The sequence below is a fragment of the Cygnus olor genome, chromosome 1 (genome assembly GCF_009769625.2).
Source record: "Cygnus olor isolate bCygOlo1 chromosome 1, bCygOlo1.pri.v2, whole genome shotgun sequence".
Lineage (NCBI taxonomy): Eukaryota > Metazoa > Chordata > Aves > Anseriformes > Anatidae > Cygnus > Cygnus olor.
The window spans coordinates 181,195,342-181,213,838 of record NC_049169.1 but is presented as its reverse complement, the minus strand read 5'-3'; the positions used below and the strand labels follow the sequence as shown (position 1 = coordinate 181,213,838).

The 18,497-nt window shown below is 42.7% G+C and overlaps 1 protein-coding gene across 1 annotated transcript in view; it reads right to left on the bottom strand.

Annotated features, from left to right (window-relative positions):
- The window catches only part of FAM124A (family with sequence similarity 124 member A), a 44,088-nt gene that overhangs the window by 7,794 nt on the left and 17,797 nt on the right, over positions 1-18,497 (bottom strand). Inside the window, exon 3 of the mRNA XM_040542756.1 lies at positions 7,722-8,461. Within this exon, the coding sequence (XP_040398690.1) occupies positions 7,722-8,461 (740 nt within the window). The remainder of the gene's footprint in view (positions 1-7,721; positions 8,462-18,497) is intronic.

The following is an 18,497-nucleotide window of genomic DNA, read 5'->3' as shown; positions in this document are numbered from 1 at the left end:
AAACACAGACACAAGAATAGCTGTTTTGAGCTCTTTCTAATATTTACACATCCTGTGTGTAGAGCTCCATCTCATGAAATACCAGTAAAAAAGATTACAGAGTAATCCTGTATTGTAGGGAACCGGATTATGTGGACTAATAAGACTTTTCTATATCTACATTCTGTGCCTTGTCAGAGATCACAGAGAGGATTCCATGATTTAACAAGGATTCAAACTCAGGCAAAACTAGCTCCTAGCCCTGTGCCAAGCCCATTGACCGTACTCCTTCCTACCACCCCAGCACTGTATATGGATGTTCATGTGATGGCTCCTCTTTGTTTTGGCTGTACAGCGCATGACAGATCCTGAAAGTTTAACAACTAAACCAGATTTCCTTGTGTTCACAGGAGAAACAAGGCCCCAGGAGTGAAAGATGATCATCTGTTGCTGCCGTTTGGGCTTTGTGGGACTGGAAACAGCAAGACCTACTTGTGTGTCATGCGCGTTCAACTGCTCTTCAGCTTTCTCCCTGCTCTTCAACTCTTCCCTTGGCTTTTCAGTCCCATAGGCTGTATTTTTAATGAATTCTTTTCTTTATTTAAGTCTCTGCAGCCTTCTCCTCATTTGCGTTCTGCATTACCTGCTCTCTCACCGCAGCCTGACCCAGCTGCCTGCATCAGGAGCCAGCATGGTGGAGATGCTGGTCAGGGGAGCAGCACCTGAGACAACAAAGCCTCTATCTAAATGACTGCATCACCAACACAGCTTCCACCACACCAGGAAAGCTGTTTTTTTTAAAGACTCCAAATACAGGGAGAGAGGTCTGCCAAATCCTGCCACAAATACGCGTATCAAAACCGGCTGTGGCTTCAATCGATCAGCTCTCTAACAGAACGGGTTTTTTCATCTAGCGCTAATCTGCTACTCATTTGTAATCTCTGCACAAATCTCTGTGAAGCCAGGAAGGATTTAGAGTCTCTGTGCATTGCAATAGTTTGCAGAAGAATTTCATGACAAATATCCAGGAATGCAGTAAACAACCTGGGGTGAACACAGAGGTACTTTCAACTTCACATGGACTGCCCATACCGGACAAGAAAAATCCTGTAGTCTTTTTTAAGTTATCTGCTTTTTAAGAAAAAGATTATAACCAGTCAAACTGTGAGTGCTGCAATGAGAAAATCAGTTCTTGCACTGCAAACTCAGATTTTGCCAGCATTGCTCAACAGCAGCACAATGGTGTTTGTTTAGAGGTATTTAAACCAGTGGGACTGATACAGATATAAAATAAAGTTAAAAAAAATCAACTGGAGAAAATGTGGCAAAAGCTAGTCTTAACATCACAATAAAAAGTCTTATTTGCAAGATACAATGTATTCAGAAGGCAGAATATCAAAAGGCAAAATCCACAAATGCAATTTAAAATTGAATTGAACATATTCGAAAAGTGGCACATAATGTGTTTACAAAACTAAAATGGTTGGGTGTTTTGTAACACCAGATATTCCCTGTCAAGAGATTTTGCTGGATGTATAGAGCTATCAGAGATCTTATCATGCCATGAAAGATAACTGCATTAATGGAGAAGACAGAAAAAATGTACCTTGGGGTGAAGAAAAAAATTGCAAAATTACCTCCTGTTTGAATTAGTGACTGACTCAGTTGTGTCCTGACCAAAAGCAATCATTAGCGCTAAGAAGAATCAAACACCTATGGCACTAAAAGGAAAGGAAAATAAAGGGCAAGATTTCGAAAACAGGAAGCCAGAATTAGACAGATTATTTAATTCAGATTAAGGCACCTGAATTGACTGGCCCAATTGTTGCCCCAAAAGAAATTTTTGCAAAGGTGACTTTATATATCCTTGTTTGTCCTTTATGCTTTTCTTGCCTTTCTTCCTTCTTTGTGTTGAGGTTTGCTCTATCTGCACTAAGCAAGCTTGAAGCTCTTTACTCACCTCCATTTTCCTTCTTGTAGATCAAAGAGTTATCTTCCAAAGTGCCCCCTCTTTGCCTGTTTTTGTCCTTCCTCTTCCCCTTCTCTGCTTCCTGGTTTACTTGCTTCTCTTTCTCTCTTTTACATATGCTTAACTGTAGTGACACAAGACTGTATTTGTGAGACTGTGCTTTCTTTCCTTTATTTCCCAGATTTTGTAGATGCCTTTGAGTAACAAGGACTAGATAATTTAACAGAATATAAAACTACACAGAGACATTTAAATCATCCACTTTGACCTTGTGTTTATCATTTTAAAAATCGTTAAGCCATTTCTTTACTGAGCCTGCTGACACTTCAAGTGGACAAAAGCATTTCAGTTTTTGGAAATTTAAGAGACTAAATGCTGTATGCTTCAGGCAGAGCCATAAGACAGAACCCAAGCATAATGCCACAAAGCCCAAGACCCTTAAAAGGAAGCAAATTGACTAATGCTCCTAGATTATTTACACATTTTATCAAGATCATACAAATGTTGAATGACCACCAAGGACCCGAAGTGTAAACTAAGGGAAGGAGAATTAATATTGCTTTGTGTTGGAGATAGGAAATGCAGACCCACATGAGGTCTGGCAGGGTTTAGAAGGTCACCTGAAGTAAATTTCACACTGATCTGTGTCCTGAACCTCTGAACAGAAACAGAAGTGGACCTGAGCCTCCAAGATTTGGCTCTTGCTGGCCAAGATAGGCTTGAGATACAAACCATTGTACGTGCTGAAGTGAAGAGTAAAATGTTTCCTTTAGTCTCAGCTGGGGCTGGAAGAATAAAAGGAAGAACTTTGTCCTAACCTCAGATCTGGTAATCGGTTTTACCCTTAGCAGCTCGATAATGCTCATTCCTGCTGCCCATATATCTAACACAGGGTATTTTCTGCATTTTCAGAGTCCTCTTGTCCTAGCTCCTGACTTCAGTTATGGCCAAGCACTAGTGCTCTGCATGACGGCACTACCCCACTACCTCTACTCCCTTCCCTCAGCCTAAAATATGTTTCATTATTTGTGGATCATGGAAAAATCTCTCCCTGATTTCTGCATTCATCTATCTTGACTAAGAAGATTGACTACAACATCACTTTTCATGAAGACATGTACATGTTTTAAGCAACCTGAGGAAAATCTCTCCCTCATTTCTGCATTCATTTGTCTTGACTACGAAGATTGACTACAACATCACTTTTCATGAAGACATGTACATGTTTTACGCAACCTGAGGAAAATAAAGGCACTTTTATTCTCCTCATGGCCCCAGACAAAAGGGGATGAAGTAATGAGCTCATGAGCCTCACAGACACCTGTATATCCTACGCTGAATAAACATAGAGGTTTTTAGCTATAAGCTTTTGAATCCCTTTTCTGTATAACATATTTGCTGATGTCTGTGTAGGCTTGTAACCTTCATGCTGTTTCTCATTTTCAGGCACTTTGCGCTGCAAATGCCGCTCACAAAATGCAGGTGGCATCCATCTGCACACACAGACTTACTTCTGGCAACTCCAAGGACATAGGCAACAATAACATACCGATCTTGTACATAAATGACTGCAGTTGACCTCATGAAACCATTAGGGGATGAATACTGGTCAACCATAGATGTGTAACAGTCATTTTGTACACTGAGCGATGGAGAAATCTCCAAGGTAGCAGAGACCTCGGCTTGCAGGTAGCACACAGCAGCAGGTTAATGAGATGTAATGGTTGGGTCCACATGCAATGTTTTCTCAGAAGCAATGCTTCAGTTAATAAAGCAGGTTTCCTGAATATGATTATATCACTTCTGAACTCAAGATTACAGTTGCCCAGTATAGGTAAGAAAAACATTGGTTGATTGCCTCAGCAAATTGGCTAAAAAATCCCTCTAATTAAAAGCTACAATCAGTTAACATTTGCACTATTATTTCTATGATGTTCTGTAAAGCAACACTAGGCAGAAAATAGCCACTCCATAAACAATATAGGGTCATCAACATAATAAATAGCCTTACAATGCCAGATCTGACTACATTGCTTCAGGCAGGATTAGCAAAGACTTGTAGCAAACTGGACATTTCTTGGGATTTTTTTTTATTTATCTTGGCTTTTTGGTACTGTTTGTCTGTTTCTTGGTACTGGAGATGGTGGAGGGGCAGGGATTTCAGCAAGAAACTGGTTATTACAGGATGAATCAGGTGCCTGAGCATAGATGCTTGATCCATTTTGATATCTCCTAGGGTTGCCTGTTTGGCATTCCTGTAGGTTCTGAGTCTAATCTGCCAGAAGGTCTCTTTTGGGTGTCTCAGTTACCCTTTGGCATGTAAAATGGCACTAGATCTCATGCTTAAGCACTGAGTAATTCATTGTCTGCTGTCTACCTTCCCCCCAAATATGTCTGCATCCCTACCTCATGTAAAGTGTTTGGGAAATTCTGCCAAAATTGTATTGTTATTTATTTTCCTTATGCAAAGTCACTCTCCTAATTTCAAGAATCCCTCTGTGCATTTTCTTTCTTCTCTCTGCTCACTACTCCTTGCTTCCCAACCATGCATGGCCAAGCCAGCCCATCGCTTATTAACCTCTCCTGCTTCCCACACTGCACTGCCAGGCATGCAAATTCATTAGCACTCTGTGGGGGTTATGTCCAGAGGCAACCAGGAATTTGGACAAGACCTATAAAACTAGCAGTATGTTTCGTATACCAAGATATGGTATATTCTTAGCTACAATATTTATATGTTCTTCCCACTGCTCTTACAAGTGCCCCCACATCTCCTGCTCCTGGGCTTAGCAGTGGTGATGCAGCATGGGTCTTCCCACTGGGTGTGGTCATGCTCTTATGTCTTCCTTACCACTTCACCCTGGCTGGCACAGAGGTGCACCCCGGAGCTAACTTGCCACTAGAAAAGTTACTGTGACAAAATAATTTTGAACAGCTTCCAAGCAAATGAAGGAATGAGGTCTATGATATTGAACAGACTTATCCTGCCCATGAATAATTTTATTTTTTCTTGCACTGACTTTATCTGTGCCCCTTGATAGTTCCATTTGCAAAATGTAATTTTGAAGAACATGGATCAACCTGGCTGGCAAGTATCCCAGTCCCTGTAAGCACACAAGCAAAAACACAGAGGTCACATTTTGTTAGTCTAATCATGGAAGTATCTTCCAATTTCAAACATTAATCACTGCCTGTTATTAACAAGGATGTAAATCAAACATTTTAGGTATAATTGGTAATTTTACTCTGTAGAAAGTACAGTATCAATATGCAGTAAATAAAAAAATGCCAGTGATTGCTAAGCACCGCTGATGTGCAGGCTGGAAACTATGATGAAGTCATTCTTTGGATTTGCATAATTGCAAAGAGGTGAAAGTTGTTACTGATGCTGTGGCATCGATAATGTTGTTAAAAGCACTATTATATGAAAAGTCAAAAGGTAGTCCTCTATCTTGCTTTAAAGGGTAGCCACTGTAATTTGTTTTTAACTCAGAATGAGTTTGAAGAACATAAGGAGTCCATGGATCACCAAATCAAATGCTTTCTATAACCCATACTCCATCATATAATTCCTTTTCCTTAACTGAGCACCCTGACTCAAATTAAGGTATGAACCTGTTTGCACCCCCTGGGTGGCTGGCCATCAATATGAACAACTGCCAACTTAAATCCATTTATTGGCAGCTTTTTGTTCCTGTGCCAGAAGAATCACGTAGGTGAAATTGCCTCTCCCCATTCCTCCTGTTGAGGTTCTGATGTATTTTCAGAGCACAGTCAGAGCTCCCCTCAGACTGACCTTGGCAAGGCTCCCATGGCCCTACTTCAGTTTTCACTTGTAAGGCAGCCTCTATTCTTCTGCATGTGCTGGGAGCCCTTTCCTGTACCTGCGCCTCTCCAAAGTCACCTTTCTGGAGGCCAGGACTGAGCACAGGTGAGACCCTCGGTACCCTGAGAAATGGTGCAAACACTGCCCACACTCCTTAGGGGATATGAACTCTGAAGCACACTGGAGATTGCATTTCCCTTGTCATGGGCAGGCTGCAGGGTGATTTGTAGTTGTCTGAGTACAAACAGGACATTTTCCTGATTCTAATTCTGATTGTATAAAATTATTAAGACCTGTATACCACGGCCTAGACTTCATGACTACAATTTCATGCTAGACACAAAGTCTGTTTTCTTTCCATTTTGCTTATATTAAACTTCTTTTGCCTCATCCCACTTCCAGAAGGTCTCTTCCAACCTCTATGATTATATGATTCTATGTGATAATTTCCAGTTCTGTAGCCTCAGTCCAATTTGCCACTTTGCTCTCCTGTTCAGCATCACCACCCTCACTGAAAACAGAAATGAAAATCAATCACATTTGGAGGCCATACTTAACAGGCTTTCATTCTTCTCTTTTGTGCCCATGATAAAAATCTTGTTTTAACTTTGCAAAGCTTACTTCAGCATGCTGTATGGCAATCTCACTTTAACTCTGCACTGCCCAGTGCCTGTTATTTCTGAAAATTTGCTGTTTGGAAATTGAAAGCCTTATTTACAAGGTCTGTTTGTTTTCTTTTCTTTATTTTTTTTCTTTCCATTCAATTTACTTGGAACCAGTGCAAAGATCTCATAAATCAAAGTTATATCACATAGGAAACACCTACCCCCCCTCAAAAAAAAAAAAAGATAGGAAAAAAACACTAAAAAACACACAAACACATACAGAAAAAGGATTGGGGGAAAAGGGATATAGATTAAAGTGGGTGCTGTCTAAAGCTATTGTGGTGGCTCTTGAAAGCTTATGTTTACAAGTTATCTCAGCCTAACACAGATATGCCTACACTGCAGTCAGTAATCCTGACAAACTGGTAGCTACCTTGGCAGAAAGGCGGGGAAGCTGAGCTCATGAATGAAATGCACTCAAAAAAAAAAATACCCTACTTCAAAATCTGAACAAGTCTTCTAAAGGTGAGGGTCTGCACTCCTTGTTTCTCACGCTAAGCAGCAATAAATTCCTTCACCTCTGCTGTGAAGGAATGCACATGAACCTCGTTCTGGATTGCCAGACATATCCCTTTGCAGAGCAGGGAGCTATTGAAAGCTTGTTGCTTGTTGTCCTGCTCAACTCCTTTGGATGTAGTGCATGCTGATGCACTGCCCAGATATCATGCCTACAGATGTCCTAACAAATAAATTCTCTTTTTGGACTTGGCTATGAGGACCTGAGATTAATTTGAGAGGACAGACTGTGGGAATATATCTCCCAGGCTGCATTTCTTTTCCTTCACCTCCTTTCCTCCACTTCCATCCTGATAATCACTGTGAAAAAGAGAGGTGCAGCCTGTCACCTTGTTTTTTCAAACTGATTCTAGAAAATAATGTGTACCTTCAGGAATTCTGCTCGTCTCCCATAAAAATCTTGTAACGGAGAGCTATTTTATAAAACTGTCCGTTCTGTGCCCATATTTCCTATAAAACTACACCCATCAGCCACATTTCTCCACTTGGGCTCGTAATTCCCTCTCCCCTCATTCCTTTAAATAGCCACCTCATCTCAAATCATTCTTTGCATAAACTGAGGTTCAATGATACCTGGATAGCATCTCAACTGCCTTTCTGAGTAGTTACACAGCAAGGGGTTTTGAGTTCTTTAGCAGTCAAGTCCTTCCTCTATCACCTAGAGTAGAGCAATAGAAAAGCCTCCTCTTCTGGTTGCTGTTCTAGATTAAGGTTTTCTGCACAAAGTCAATAAATGTTCTTCTGTTTCCCGGCATACTAGGCTTACCTGCAAGAGGATCCTATTTCCATCGTGGTCTTCAGTCTGCCACCTGCCTTCACTAATTGGGCTGCAAGGGTTGGGCAAGAGAGGAACGAGCTGTCCGACATCTTTCACTCTGAATTCCAGCACTGCTGACTCGGTTGGCACTGGTATTTGGCCCTTTGGAAGTTTTTTTAAAGAGAACTGAATGTCTATTTCCATGTTCGAATAGACAGGAAAAACACAAAAGTCTGCTTTTTTCTGACATACCGGTCTTTTCAGTATTAACTCATACAACTTCAAAATGTCGGTGTAGTTTTCATTCCTGCAGTATATCGTGAAGCGGATAATTTCCTTCCCGTAATGCACTGGGCGAATGGCCCACAGAGGGGTCTCAGGAGCCAAGGTGTAAAAGTCCTGGCTGCATGGCATGTAAGGGAGGAACTTCCCGTGCACTCGCTCTGTGTGGTGGTAATGCCAAGGTGGCCGCTGAAAGGTTTCGTGGAGCTGCAAGATGGGCTCCTCTCCGTATTCCTCCTGCAGGAACAGAATGACGGCAAGGGCTGGCTGAGGAACCCCAGCCTTACCTGGCTTCCTGCGCTTCTTGGACAGGCGTCTTTCTGAGACTCGAAACAGCTGGAGGTCCGGGTGGATCCAGGCTAGGAGCTTATCGATGGCTTGCTGAAGAGTCTTGGATTCACCTGGGTCGGTGATAATATGTACACTAACGAGGAATGGGTCCTGTATCTCTTCCACAGAAAGTTCACCTGGGAGTGTAAAAAGAAAAACATCCTTTAAGATTTTTAACCTACTGATTTCCTTGACGGAGAAACAGTCTACTCAGTCACACTGGGCTTTTTGTTACCTCTCTCAGGCTCACCTACAATAAAGCAAAAATAATGTGCAGACATAAAGCAACCGAGAAAGTAATCAGAAGACAGAGAAGTTTCATCAAGCATGCCATAACAGTTGCTGTTTCTACTGGGAAAGGACCCAAACGACATTACCCATAGTGTATTTCTGTGTTAGGAAATAGCTGCCTCCTACAGCTAAGAGGTAGGAAAGACAAAAATATTGACACAGAGTTGGGGTGGAAGGGACACTAATGATGTGCGGAACAATTGGAGTGGACAATGTTCATCCCATCTTGTTTTAATTTGCCACTTGGCTTGGGGCTTGGAAATTGCACTGCTACACCGCTGAACTCCACTCTATCACCTTGACACCGGAGTTTTCCACCAAGTTAAAAGTGTTCTGTGTCCTGAAGGCAACTGTTTTAATAAATATGGCAAAGTTTAGAGGGAGAGGCAGTATCTTTTGTTTGACCAATTGGTACAGTTGGGGAAAAAAAACAACTGATGAGTCTTCAGGCAGACAAGCCTTTCTTCAGGAAAAGATATTAATTCTCCCTACAAATCCTGCACTGTTTATGTCCTTAGACAATCATAACTACAGTACTACTGCTTCAAGGTTTTTATAAGATTAGGGATGACTGGTAAAAGCAGGAAGCACAAAAGTTACATTTACTCAAGGAAGAAAAGAAATCCCTATTTTGCCTTGGGAGCATTCAAAAGGGGCTGTATGTGCTGCTGTCCCTAAAACCTCTTTGACAGCTCAGCAGCAGAGCAATGGCTGGATGGAGGGCAGGGGTGGAATTATCACTTCTGTTCTGCTGGAGCTGCATGCCAAGAGAGAAGCATGTAAACAGAGATCCAAGACAGTTTAATAAATCATGCAGGTACTCTGGATATTTTCGCTGAAATGGTTCCCTCTATGTGGTGTTCTGAAACTACCTACATGTCTGAGACCCCAGGCCTGGGCACAAAGCCTAAGTGTGTGAAGACTTAGAAAGGCTTCCCAAGCTTTTCATTGTACAGACCACATTTAATAGAGGGATTGTCTCACAGGCTGTTTCCTCTCCTATTGGCAATTGTATGAACCTCTCCCTCCTCCATCCTGGCATCAGAACAACATTCCTGTGATACTTCAGCAATTGCTTTAATGGAAAAGCAGCACTATACAAGTAGCGTGTTTTAGGTGTCTTTTAATACAGGATAGCTGCAAGACACAGAGAAAAGCTAGATGCAACTGTGCAGCTTTCCAGAAATGTCCAGTAAGCATACCATCAGCCTCAGTTTAGAAGCTGCAGAATTATATGGCATGCAGAACAAATAACAAGCATTTTTCCCAGGGGAGATACAGAAAACCCAAGGAAATTATAAAAAACACAACCATTGTGGAGTTCTTGTATCTGCATGAAATGGGTGATGCAGAGTGACTTTGTCAGATGGTTCATGGAAGAAAATTGAAGCAAAAGGAAAAATCTGTGTCAGTAAACAGCAAGAGGCTCCGCTGTGACAACTGTTACTGGTAGGTAATTCTTGGAGATATCCCCTGTGGATAGTGACAGTGTGGGAGAAAGACAAAGGGTGTGTGGGGGAAGGCCCTGTCATGGCCTTCTGCATGGGACAGCAGGACAGGAAGGCAAACAAATTACAGAGGACAGTGATCTAATAAAACCAGAAAGAAAATAATTGCCATAGCTACGCAGCCATTCGTTTTTTAAGACTGGAATAGAAGATGTTCAGTTCTTTTCTCCCTCTGTTTCCTTTGTCACACAAATGCTATCAGAGCATGCAACAAGCGACAGGCTTGATATTTATGCATATAAATGACTGCAGCTTTGAAAGAAGCCTGGGCACAACAATGCGAAGCAAAGAGCCATCGTTGCTGCGGGCTTGTTACTCTGAATTAAAGAAAAAAAATTCCCTGAGCGTGGCTTTTCCGCCCTCCTGTTGCTCAGCGTGGTGCCTGGACACTGAATGGTCTAAAGCATTTTTCATTTTGCAGCCAGCACCAGTATTAGTATTCTGCTGCCTGTGCCCATCAGCACCAGATGCTCAGAGAGCCAGCCTCCGAAGACTACCAAAGCATTGCACAAAACCATAATTAGCAGTTAGGGTTATATATATCTAACAGTGAAAATCACCTTTTTTTTTTTAATCTTTTGTTGCTTTTTTTCCTTCCCTAACTAGAAGCAGCTAACTATGCTGAAGGTGGAAAAGTAACAAAGCAGTACAGAAAGAGCTTCAGTATCTATTTTTTTGTTAGCAAGGATGCTTTTACTGCAGTATGGGTGGGTGCCACTTTTACACCTTTCATTATGTGGCTTCTGTGCTTATAAAATGGCAGCCCTTTCTGTTTTGGTAAGAAAACCAGAAATTTAAGAGAATCAAAAATGAGAGGTAAGGAGCTGAGATAAACTTCCCCTGAGCTGATGGTAAGCTGCAAATTGTTTCTGTGTTACTAACAAGGCCTTTTGCTTCAACTCACAGGGAAAGGGGAGAAATGGCACTGTTTCTCATGACACAGTTCAATTCGCCCTCCGGCAAATTGTCACAGAAGCAAATGAAAGCTCTGCATATGTATTAGCCCTTCTGTGTTAGCAGTTAATCCCACGGAAAATATCAAAATGCTGAGACATCTATTTGGAAATAAGCTCTGCAGTTCTCACAGCTACGGCATTTTTTCCCCCTACGACAGAAGGGGATTAATTCTTTTTGACTTAGCAAAGGACCAACATTGCTAAGAGGTAATTGCTATCAAGGTTGAAAGAGCATTTCACAATCCTAGACTTTTTACTCATCTGCTAGGTAGCATTGCCACCAGGAGAGGTTAAAGCTGTTAGCCAACAGCCCAAATGCTGAGGGCTCTCACACTTGATTTCCTGAAGCTAGCAGCAGAAGGTGGCCTGGTATTTTATGACTGAGCTTGTGATGGGCCATTATGTGTTGTTTTTATTGTGTTGCTGATGCAATACTGCTGAGCAGAGAAAAAAGGAAGTCCTGCAAAGCAGTGTGGCAGTCTTGTCCTGTGGCTCTTCCTCCCCTCCTTTCCCTGCCCAGAAACTGGGATCTTTTCATCAGGAAAAGACATCCTGACAGAAAGCAGTGGAGCTGTCAAGTCTGTGCCAGCTGCTTCACCAAAATTCAGGCTGCCTTGTCCTGGGGACAGACAGGACAAGTCTCTGTCAGCGGTGGCCATTTAGTGACACAAATGGGCAACATGGGAAGCCATGGGTTAAGGGTGGAGGGTGGGGGGACAGCAGCTACCCCTGGGAGGTGCCATGAAGTTCAGAGTCCAGTATCTGGGTAACACCGTCCTTGTTGAAGCTGGCCAGGAATGGAGGACTCATGGTGCCAACTGTAACTGTGCAGCTGTAACTTCGGGTCCGTACCCAGCAGCTCAGAAGGTAGGTTCAGGTGGGAGTTTTCCCATGCCAGCTGGATAATGCTAGGTTAGAGAAACCTCCCTCTTGCATTTGTTTTTTGGCACTAGGGCTCCTCTAGCAGAAAGGCTGCTGTGGTTATCCAGCCGCATCTGGCAGCCTGGCCCCTCTTTTACAAGAAGGCTCAGATTACGTTCCCCCTGAAGAGGTCCTGCATGAAGACCTGTCCATTTCTGGGGTTGCGCTCCAAACACTTGTTCATTTCAGAAGTCACCACCATTGGCAGCCTGGATGACATCTGGTTTTCCTGGCTTCACCTTCCTTGGCTGGAATTCCATTAACTGCCCAAATCCGGCCTGTAGCAGAGCTTAGGAGGGAGATGAGCACCTGCCTTCCCAAAACGTCTCTCTTACACTTGTCTTGGTGAATCAAGATAGGGACCTAAAGACCCCACACACTAACCAGGAGATACTTCATGAAAAGTTACCTACAGGGTTAGGCAAACCTGGGAAGTATTTGAGCTAGGATGGAGACTGGGGCAAAGATTTTAGGCAGACTGGATCCCAGCCCCAGTTTCTGCATAGGAAAGTGCATGTCCAAACTGAGGGAGATATTTTCAATCCTCTGTGCATCTACATTTTCAATTTTCTATCAAGGAAACTGAGAGGAGGTACTCAGCCTATAAATATTTGACATAAATTTTTGAGCTGAGCCGGAACTTTGCGTCGTGAATCTGAGCACTAAAACACAAACCTCCATTTCCATGCTATGGCACACCACTTCATGGGAACCAAAGTCTGAGCCTCTTACAGCCTTATAGACTGGATCCCTGCATCACTACATCAGTAACATTTCAGACTGAATTCTGATGCTGTGAAGCACTACAGGAGAGGTAAAAGAGGCAGTCAGAGAGGATCAGAACGAACATGCTGAGCTCCAGAACTGCAGCACCCATCAAACAGTACTTCATTACTAAGAAATAGTTGCTAGCAGAAGGTAATGAAATAACTCAAAACTGAACATTATGGATCAGCATATTTTGTTCATTGCTAATAAATAAAAATATTCTAACTCTGGGAATGTAAACAAGCAAACAAACAAACAAAACACAACACTTCCTTGTATAAATAATGTCAGAAAAAAAAAAAAAAAGAAAAGCAAACCACTATAATATTTACTAATTGAGTCTTCCTGGGATTTTTGTTGCACAGATAATTTCAATATTTCCTTATTTCAACTCCTTTCCAAAACACAAATAAATGTTGAAATGGTACCATATCTCACTGAGCAGGACCTTCACATTTCATTTGATTCTAACACAAGACTGACCCTTTTAGGTGTGTTAATTGAAAGGCTCTAGGGCAGACAGAGGCTATTTTCATAAACAAGGAGCATTATTCTGTGGGCAGCTGCAACAGAAGTGGTTACTGGCCACCTCTGGCAGCAGAACCCACTGCTAGGGCACGCTTTGATGAATTATGCAGCATCAATAATCTTTTGAACAGGCAGGATGTGACAGATTCACCAGCTCCTCCATTCTCTTTTCCCACTGTTTAATGTCATCTGGCAAATGCAGGACTGCAGCATAATGTGTTTCTCAGCATGCCCTGCTTAGCACACCACCTCAAACTCACGGAGGATGCTCAGAAGCGATAAGAAAGGGGATATTCTGCATGGCACTGTGACAAGAAGAGAAACCTCTTTCACACTCCCATCAGAGCAGCATTTTCCTGTGGAGCTGCAGTTGAATGTTCTCTAACGGAGGTAATGGTGCCAGGATGCTCACTCCTCCATCCTTGCTAAGGTAGTATGGAAAATGCATAGCAGACCTGCATACAGAGAAGCAGGGCAAAATGGTCAATCTGCTCCTCCAGACAGGCACATAATGTTAGGCTCTTTGTGCTTTTATCTAGTTGCTCTAGGGCTCAATAAAAGGTATCCGAGGAAAACCAAAGCTGGAGAATGAAGCCTGTTATCTGCTTGATGGAGATAAAAAGCTTTCTGTCGCATTAATATGAACAGTCTTCTGAGGAGATGTCATTGCCCTTAGTATACAGCATGCAGCCAACCCTGCAGGACTGAATCTTATTAAAAAGTGATACTTGATGCCCACAGAGGCACTGCATGACCGAGCAAAGGCAGTGGCAGATCTCACCGTGGGGTACCTTTGCTGTTAGATGGTGCAGCAGCTGCTGAAACTCCCTACTGTGCTACAGATCCCAATGAACTCCCCACCTGCTGTGTTACAGACCCAACGCCTCCCCACCAGCCCTGACCCACCTAATGGCATTGTTTCATGCTCAGCTTAAGCTGCTGTTGATAGGGGCCATCTCGCTCTCCCTCCTTCTCCCGTCCATGCACTCCTGCTCACTGTTTTGTTGGCCTGGGTACTTGTGTAGCAACACGTCTTAAGCTGAGCGTGCAACTGCACCCCGACTTGCTCTCCTGTTTGTGCTCCTACTGTCCATGGTGCCATCTCGGCTTGTCTTCAGAACAATGTAACACCCTCCTTCTCCCCTTCTTCTCTGGGTCTCAACCACTGCTGCCCAGAGTCATCCTGTGGAAGGTTAGGAATCTAACAGATGTCCCTCCAGCAGAGGCTGTCCTGGACTCCTTTGAAGTCAATGCCAAGAGTCAGAATCAAACCTGAGATGAAGCCCACAGTGCTCCACTGTCTACAAGTGTAGTGGGAGCTAAGTAACTATGTTTCCATCTTGATTCCTTAGCTGTGCAACTCATAGGAAAAGGTTGTGGGCCTATGTGCTTATCTTGAAGATCACTCTCGTTCCGGAAGTTTATCTTGCTGTACCACTTTGTCAACAAATAAGACATGCTTTAGCGATGATCGCTACAGAAGAAATACTCTTGAACTATGTGATTACGTCCTCTGAAAACAACTTCTAAGATTCCTTTAGTCAAGCTGCTGACTGATCACACCAAGGTGAACACTCAGGCGCTCCTTAGGTCACAGATGTACCCTCACTCCTGTTTCCCTCAACTCCTTATTCTCAGTGCTTCAGCCTTTTCACTTACCCCCTAACTACCTGGCAGACAAGAAGCAGTTCACACTTGGTGTAAAGATACGTCTGTGTTGTCTGCAAGCTGACTGTCCAGCTGTAGGTTGAGAAAACAGATGGCTTCAACTCACATTGCAGCCTTTTTAATCCCTGAAGGCAAAAGTTTGTCCCTCTGCTTTTCTTCCAGTTCTGACGAAACCTGTGGGATGTTAACATCTCCGAGACCTTTATTTCTCTATCAAAATTTGCTGAATGTGAGCAAGGGCCTGAAAAAAAATTTTTTTTGAAGAGAAATGGCACAATTGTTTCATGGTCTCTTCAAAAACAGGCTAAAAAGAAAGGGACTGGTGTGCCACAGTGTGTTTTTAGCTGTCTAATCCTGCATCCCTCACACTATAGCCTTCTCTTTGCAAATCCTATATTTTCTATCTAGGCTTCATGCAGCCTGCAGGCATGTCAAAACAGAGGCTGTGCTTTGCTGTATATTAAGCACTTAGCAAAAAGACCCCCATCTCCAAGAAAAAGGTGTACGGGACCTTCACACAGGCAAACAGTAGAAGCCCACTGTAGGTGGTTTCAGACCCCGATTATAAGCAAGCAAACCATTGACAATCTCTTAAACGTATACCCAAGATATGGATTTTTTCCACCAGTGCTATGGTCTGCTTCATCAGCTCCTTACTCTTCATGCTGCTGATGTCCTTGCAATCTGGCGTTCTCCTGCTGACACCATACTTTACATTGACAACAGCAATGTTAGAAACAGAGTCTCAATTAAAAAAAAAAAATCCTTACCATGTGCTTACTCTTTGGGGAGAGTTGAGGTCTTATTTCAGTGCTCTCCACAAGCACCACAGATTTAGCTACAAGCTTGCTGAAAAGCAAGAACTTCAAAATGCTGATGTGCTCACACATCTCTGGGACAGTCACTACTAAACCAAGACTAGTGGTAAAATGGCAGAAACAGGCAGTACTGTTAAATGAGCCCTGCCTGCTTGCTCTTCCATCATGATGGTGCCAGGGCCTTCTAACCAATTTTTCCAAGAGTACTTTGCAGTCCAACTTGTGGTGTTCGCCCTGTACTTAGGTACTCCTGATACCTGGAGCAGTTCGGGGCAAATGTTCACTGAAAAGCTCTGCAAGCTACAATAGGGAAGGTTAGCATAAAGTATTATTCTAGGAATTTAGGGGCACTCTCCTAGAAGCCAACTGTTTTTATTTCCCCTCTTCCCTCCCACAGAGTTCACCACAATTCAAGAGCTGTCTTGGGAGTCTTAGCCCAGTCTGCACTGCATGTGTGTCCATACCACAAAATGGATTCATGGGATTTGGCATCTTCCTTACCTGTCTTCACTCTAAAGCCACAATCTACCTCTATTTCCCCATCTAGGGGCTCAAATGGCTCCATCACATAGCGATTAATTCTCACGGGAGACCCGATACCCGTATGAGAAACAGTAAGTGATTTTTTTTTTTTACACTGAAAAATATTCCTGGTCTGTGGAAAACAGCTGGCAATTGTTATTCTGTATGTATCAGAAACAATAAGTAGAAAACCCCTCTAGGGGGAAGTCAATCGTAGTGGTTAGCTTCTGCTCACCAGATTTGCCCCAGCGAGTTCAGTGATGCTGCTGGTGCTGCATCTCCAAGGCAAAGCACGGGACATTACACAGCAGCCTATATTGCTGCTAAATTCAGTCCAGTGGAGAAATACAGGAAAAGTGCACTAATTATTAATGCTCAACCATTACATTAATTTGTTTTATTGGTATTTTCTATTGCATGTAGAACTGAAATAAGTTGCCCCACTTTTTTAAGGGGGATAGGGGAGGGAAGAGGGTCTGAAACTGAAACACAGAGAGAGCGGTATTGCAGATGACTTCAGCTTTCCACGTTAGAAAGTTTAAGCTTTGCAAGATATAAGTCCTTTCCGACCATAAAATCTTCCTACATAAAGATATGGATTGTTTTACTGGGCAAGAACCCAGGTACTGATCCTTGGTATTCATTTCAGATCTCCGTTTGGAGTTTCAAGGTGTGGTAATTCAGTAAAAGTCCCATCAGCAATCCCTGATAAATCAGAAGCTGTACTCCATGCCTGTCAGCATTCAAACTCCGTCCAGCAACATATAGTTTAAAGTCCTTTGACTGCAAGCATTGCATTTTCTTCAAATCTGACTCCTGTATAAAGCTGAGATTCTAAAAAAATATGGTTTTTAGAAAAGCACAGAAAGAACATGGCATTTGAAAAAAAAAAAAAAAAACATACAAGAAACTCTGTACACTTGAGCAGCTGACAAATTTGGTCTAACAGTGAGCTCCATACCTCACACAATGTACTCTAGTTAACTGAGAGTGTGATTTTATGATTGGCTTAAGACAATTTAAGACTTCACTGCTGGCACTCTTCCCCCTGCTATTCCCAGCTAAGTGTTTCCACTGCTTCCCATGTGTCACATCTAGATGCAAGTTGAAACAGCTTGCTGAACAGACTGGAAAGAAAGACTCAGACAAGGAATAATCAGGATTGTTCCTTCTGGTGGCAGTCAGAGAACGGATCTGGCCAAAAATGTTAATTCTCAGGAAGACTTCTTTTAACCAGCTTGCTCTCACAAGGAGGTGGCAGGGAAACCCGGCCAGAGAGAAGGCAGGAGCCACGACAAAGCGTCTACAGTAGGGATGCAGCCCAAATAAACCATGGGATCAAGCCCCGAGGCATGATCAGGCATTGCCACATTTGTGCCTGTCTAGACAATCAACTGTATCAGCTTCAGAACAAAGGAGACATTTAGACTCACCAGTTCAAAAACTATTTTGAACCTCAGGATCCTTGCAGCTGACAGCAGTGTGCCATTCAAAAGACCAACCCCATCCACACCAACTGGTGGAAAAGGGAAGCTAGCAATAGAAAGCATGCCTTGTGGTCAGTGTTTCATTCTGGTATCTCATACAGAGAGATTCAAGCCAGGAGTCACCTGGTAAACATTTTATGTATCTTTTAAAATTACAGATACAAGATTTTTCCCCCAAAACTATTTATCAACAAATACAACAACTATTTACCAACAAAAGTGAGGCAGGTGTTGGACATCTACTGCTCTCGAATGCAGCATGCATCAATTAGCAAATGTCCCAGCTCCACACTGAACCTGCATAATAATTTTATTTATTTTTTTAAAGGAATTCAGATAAAAGAAAATAAACCACAATAATGCACTGCAGCAACACAGTGAGAAAACTAATTGCTGGCATTGTCAACGTAGCAAGCATTTAGTAGAAGCTGCCTCAGTAGCTTCAGTCTTCACAAGTGTTTTGCCATTTGACTCAGTGAATCCGATGGCTTTTCCCCTCCTATTATAACTGATGCCTCTGAACCAGGAGTTGCCTGACAGATTTATTATGGGACAGCTTTACTTTTTTAGCTTCCCTCTGTGGGCTTTAACAATTCAGACAGATGTCTCAACAATTTTCAGATCATTTTCATCGTTGTACCAGATGAACTTGGGAGTGTCAAGATCTTTCCTGCAACCCGTTGCTCAGGGTGAAAGACCCACTAAA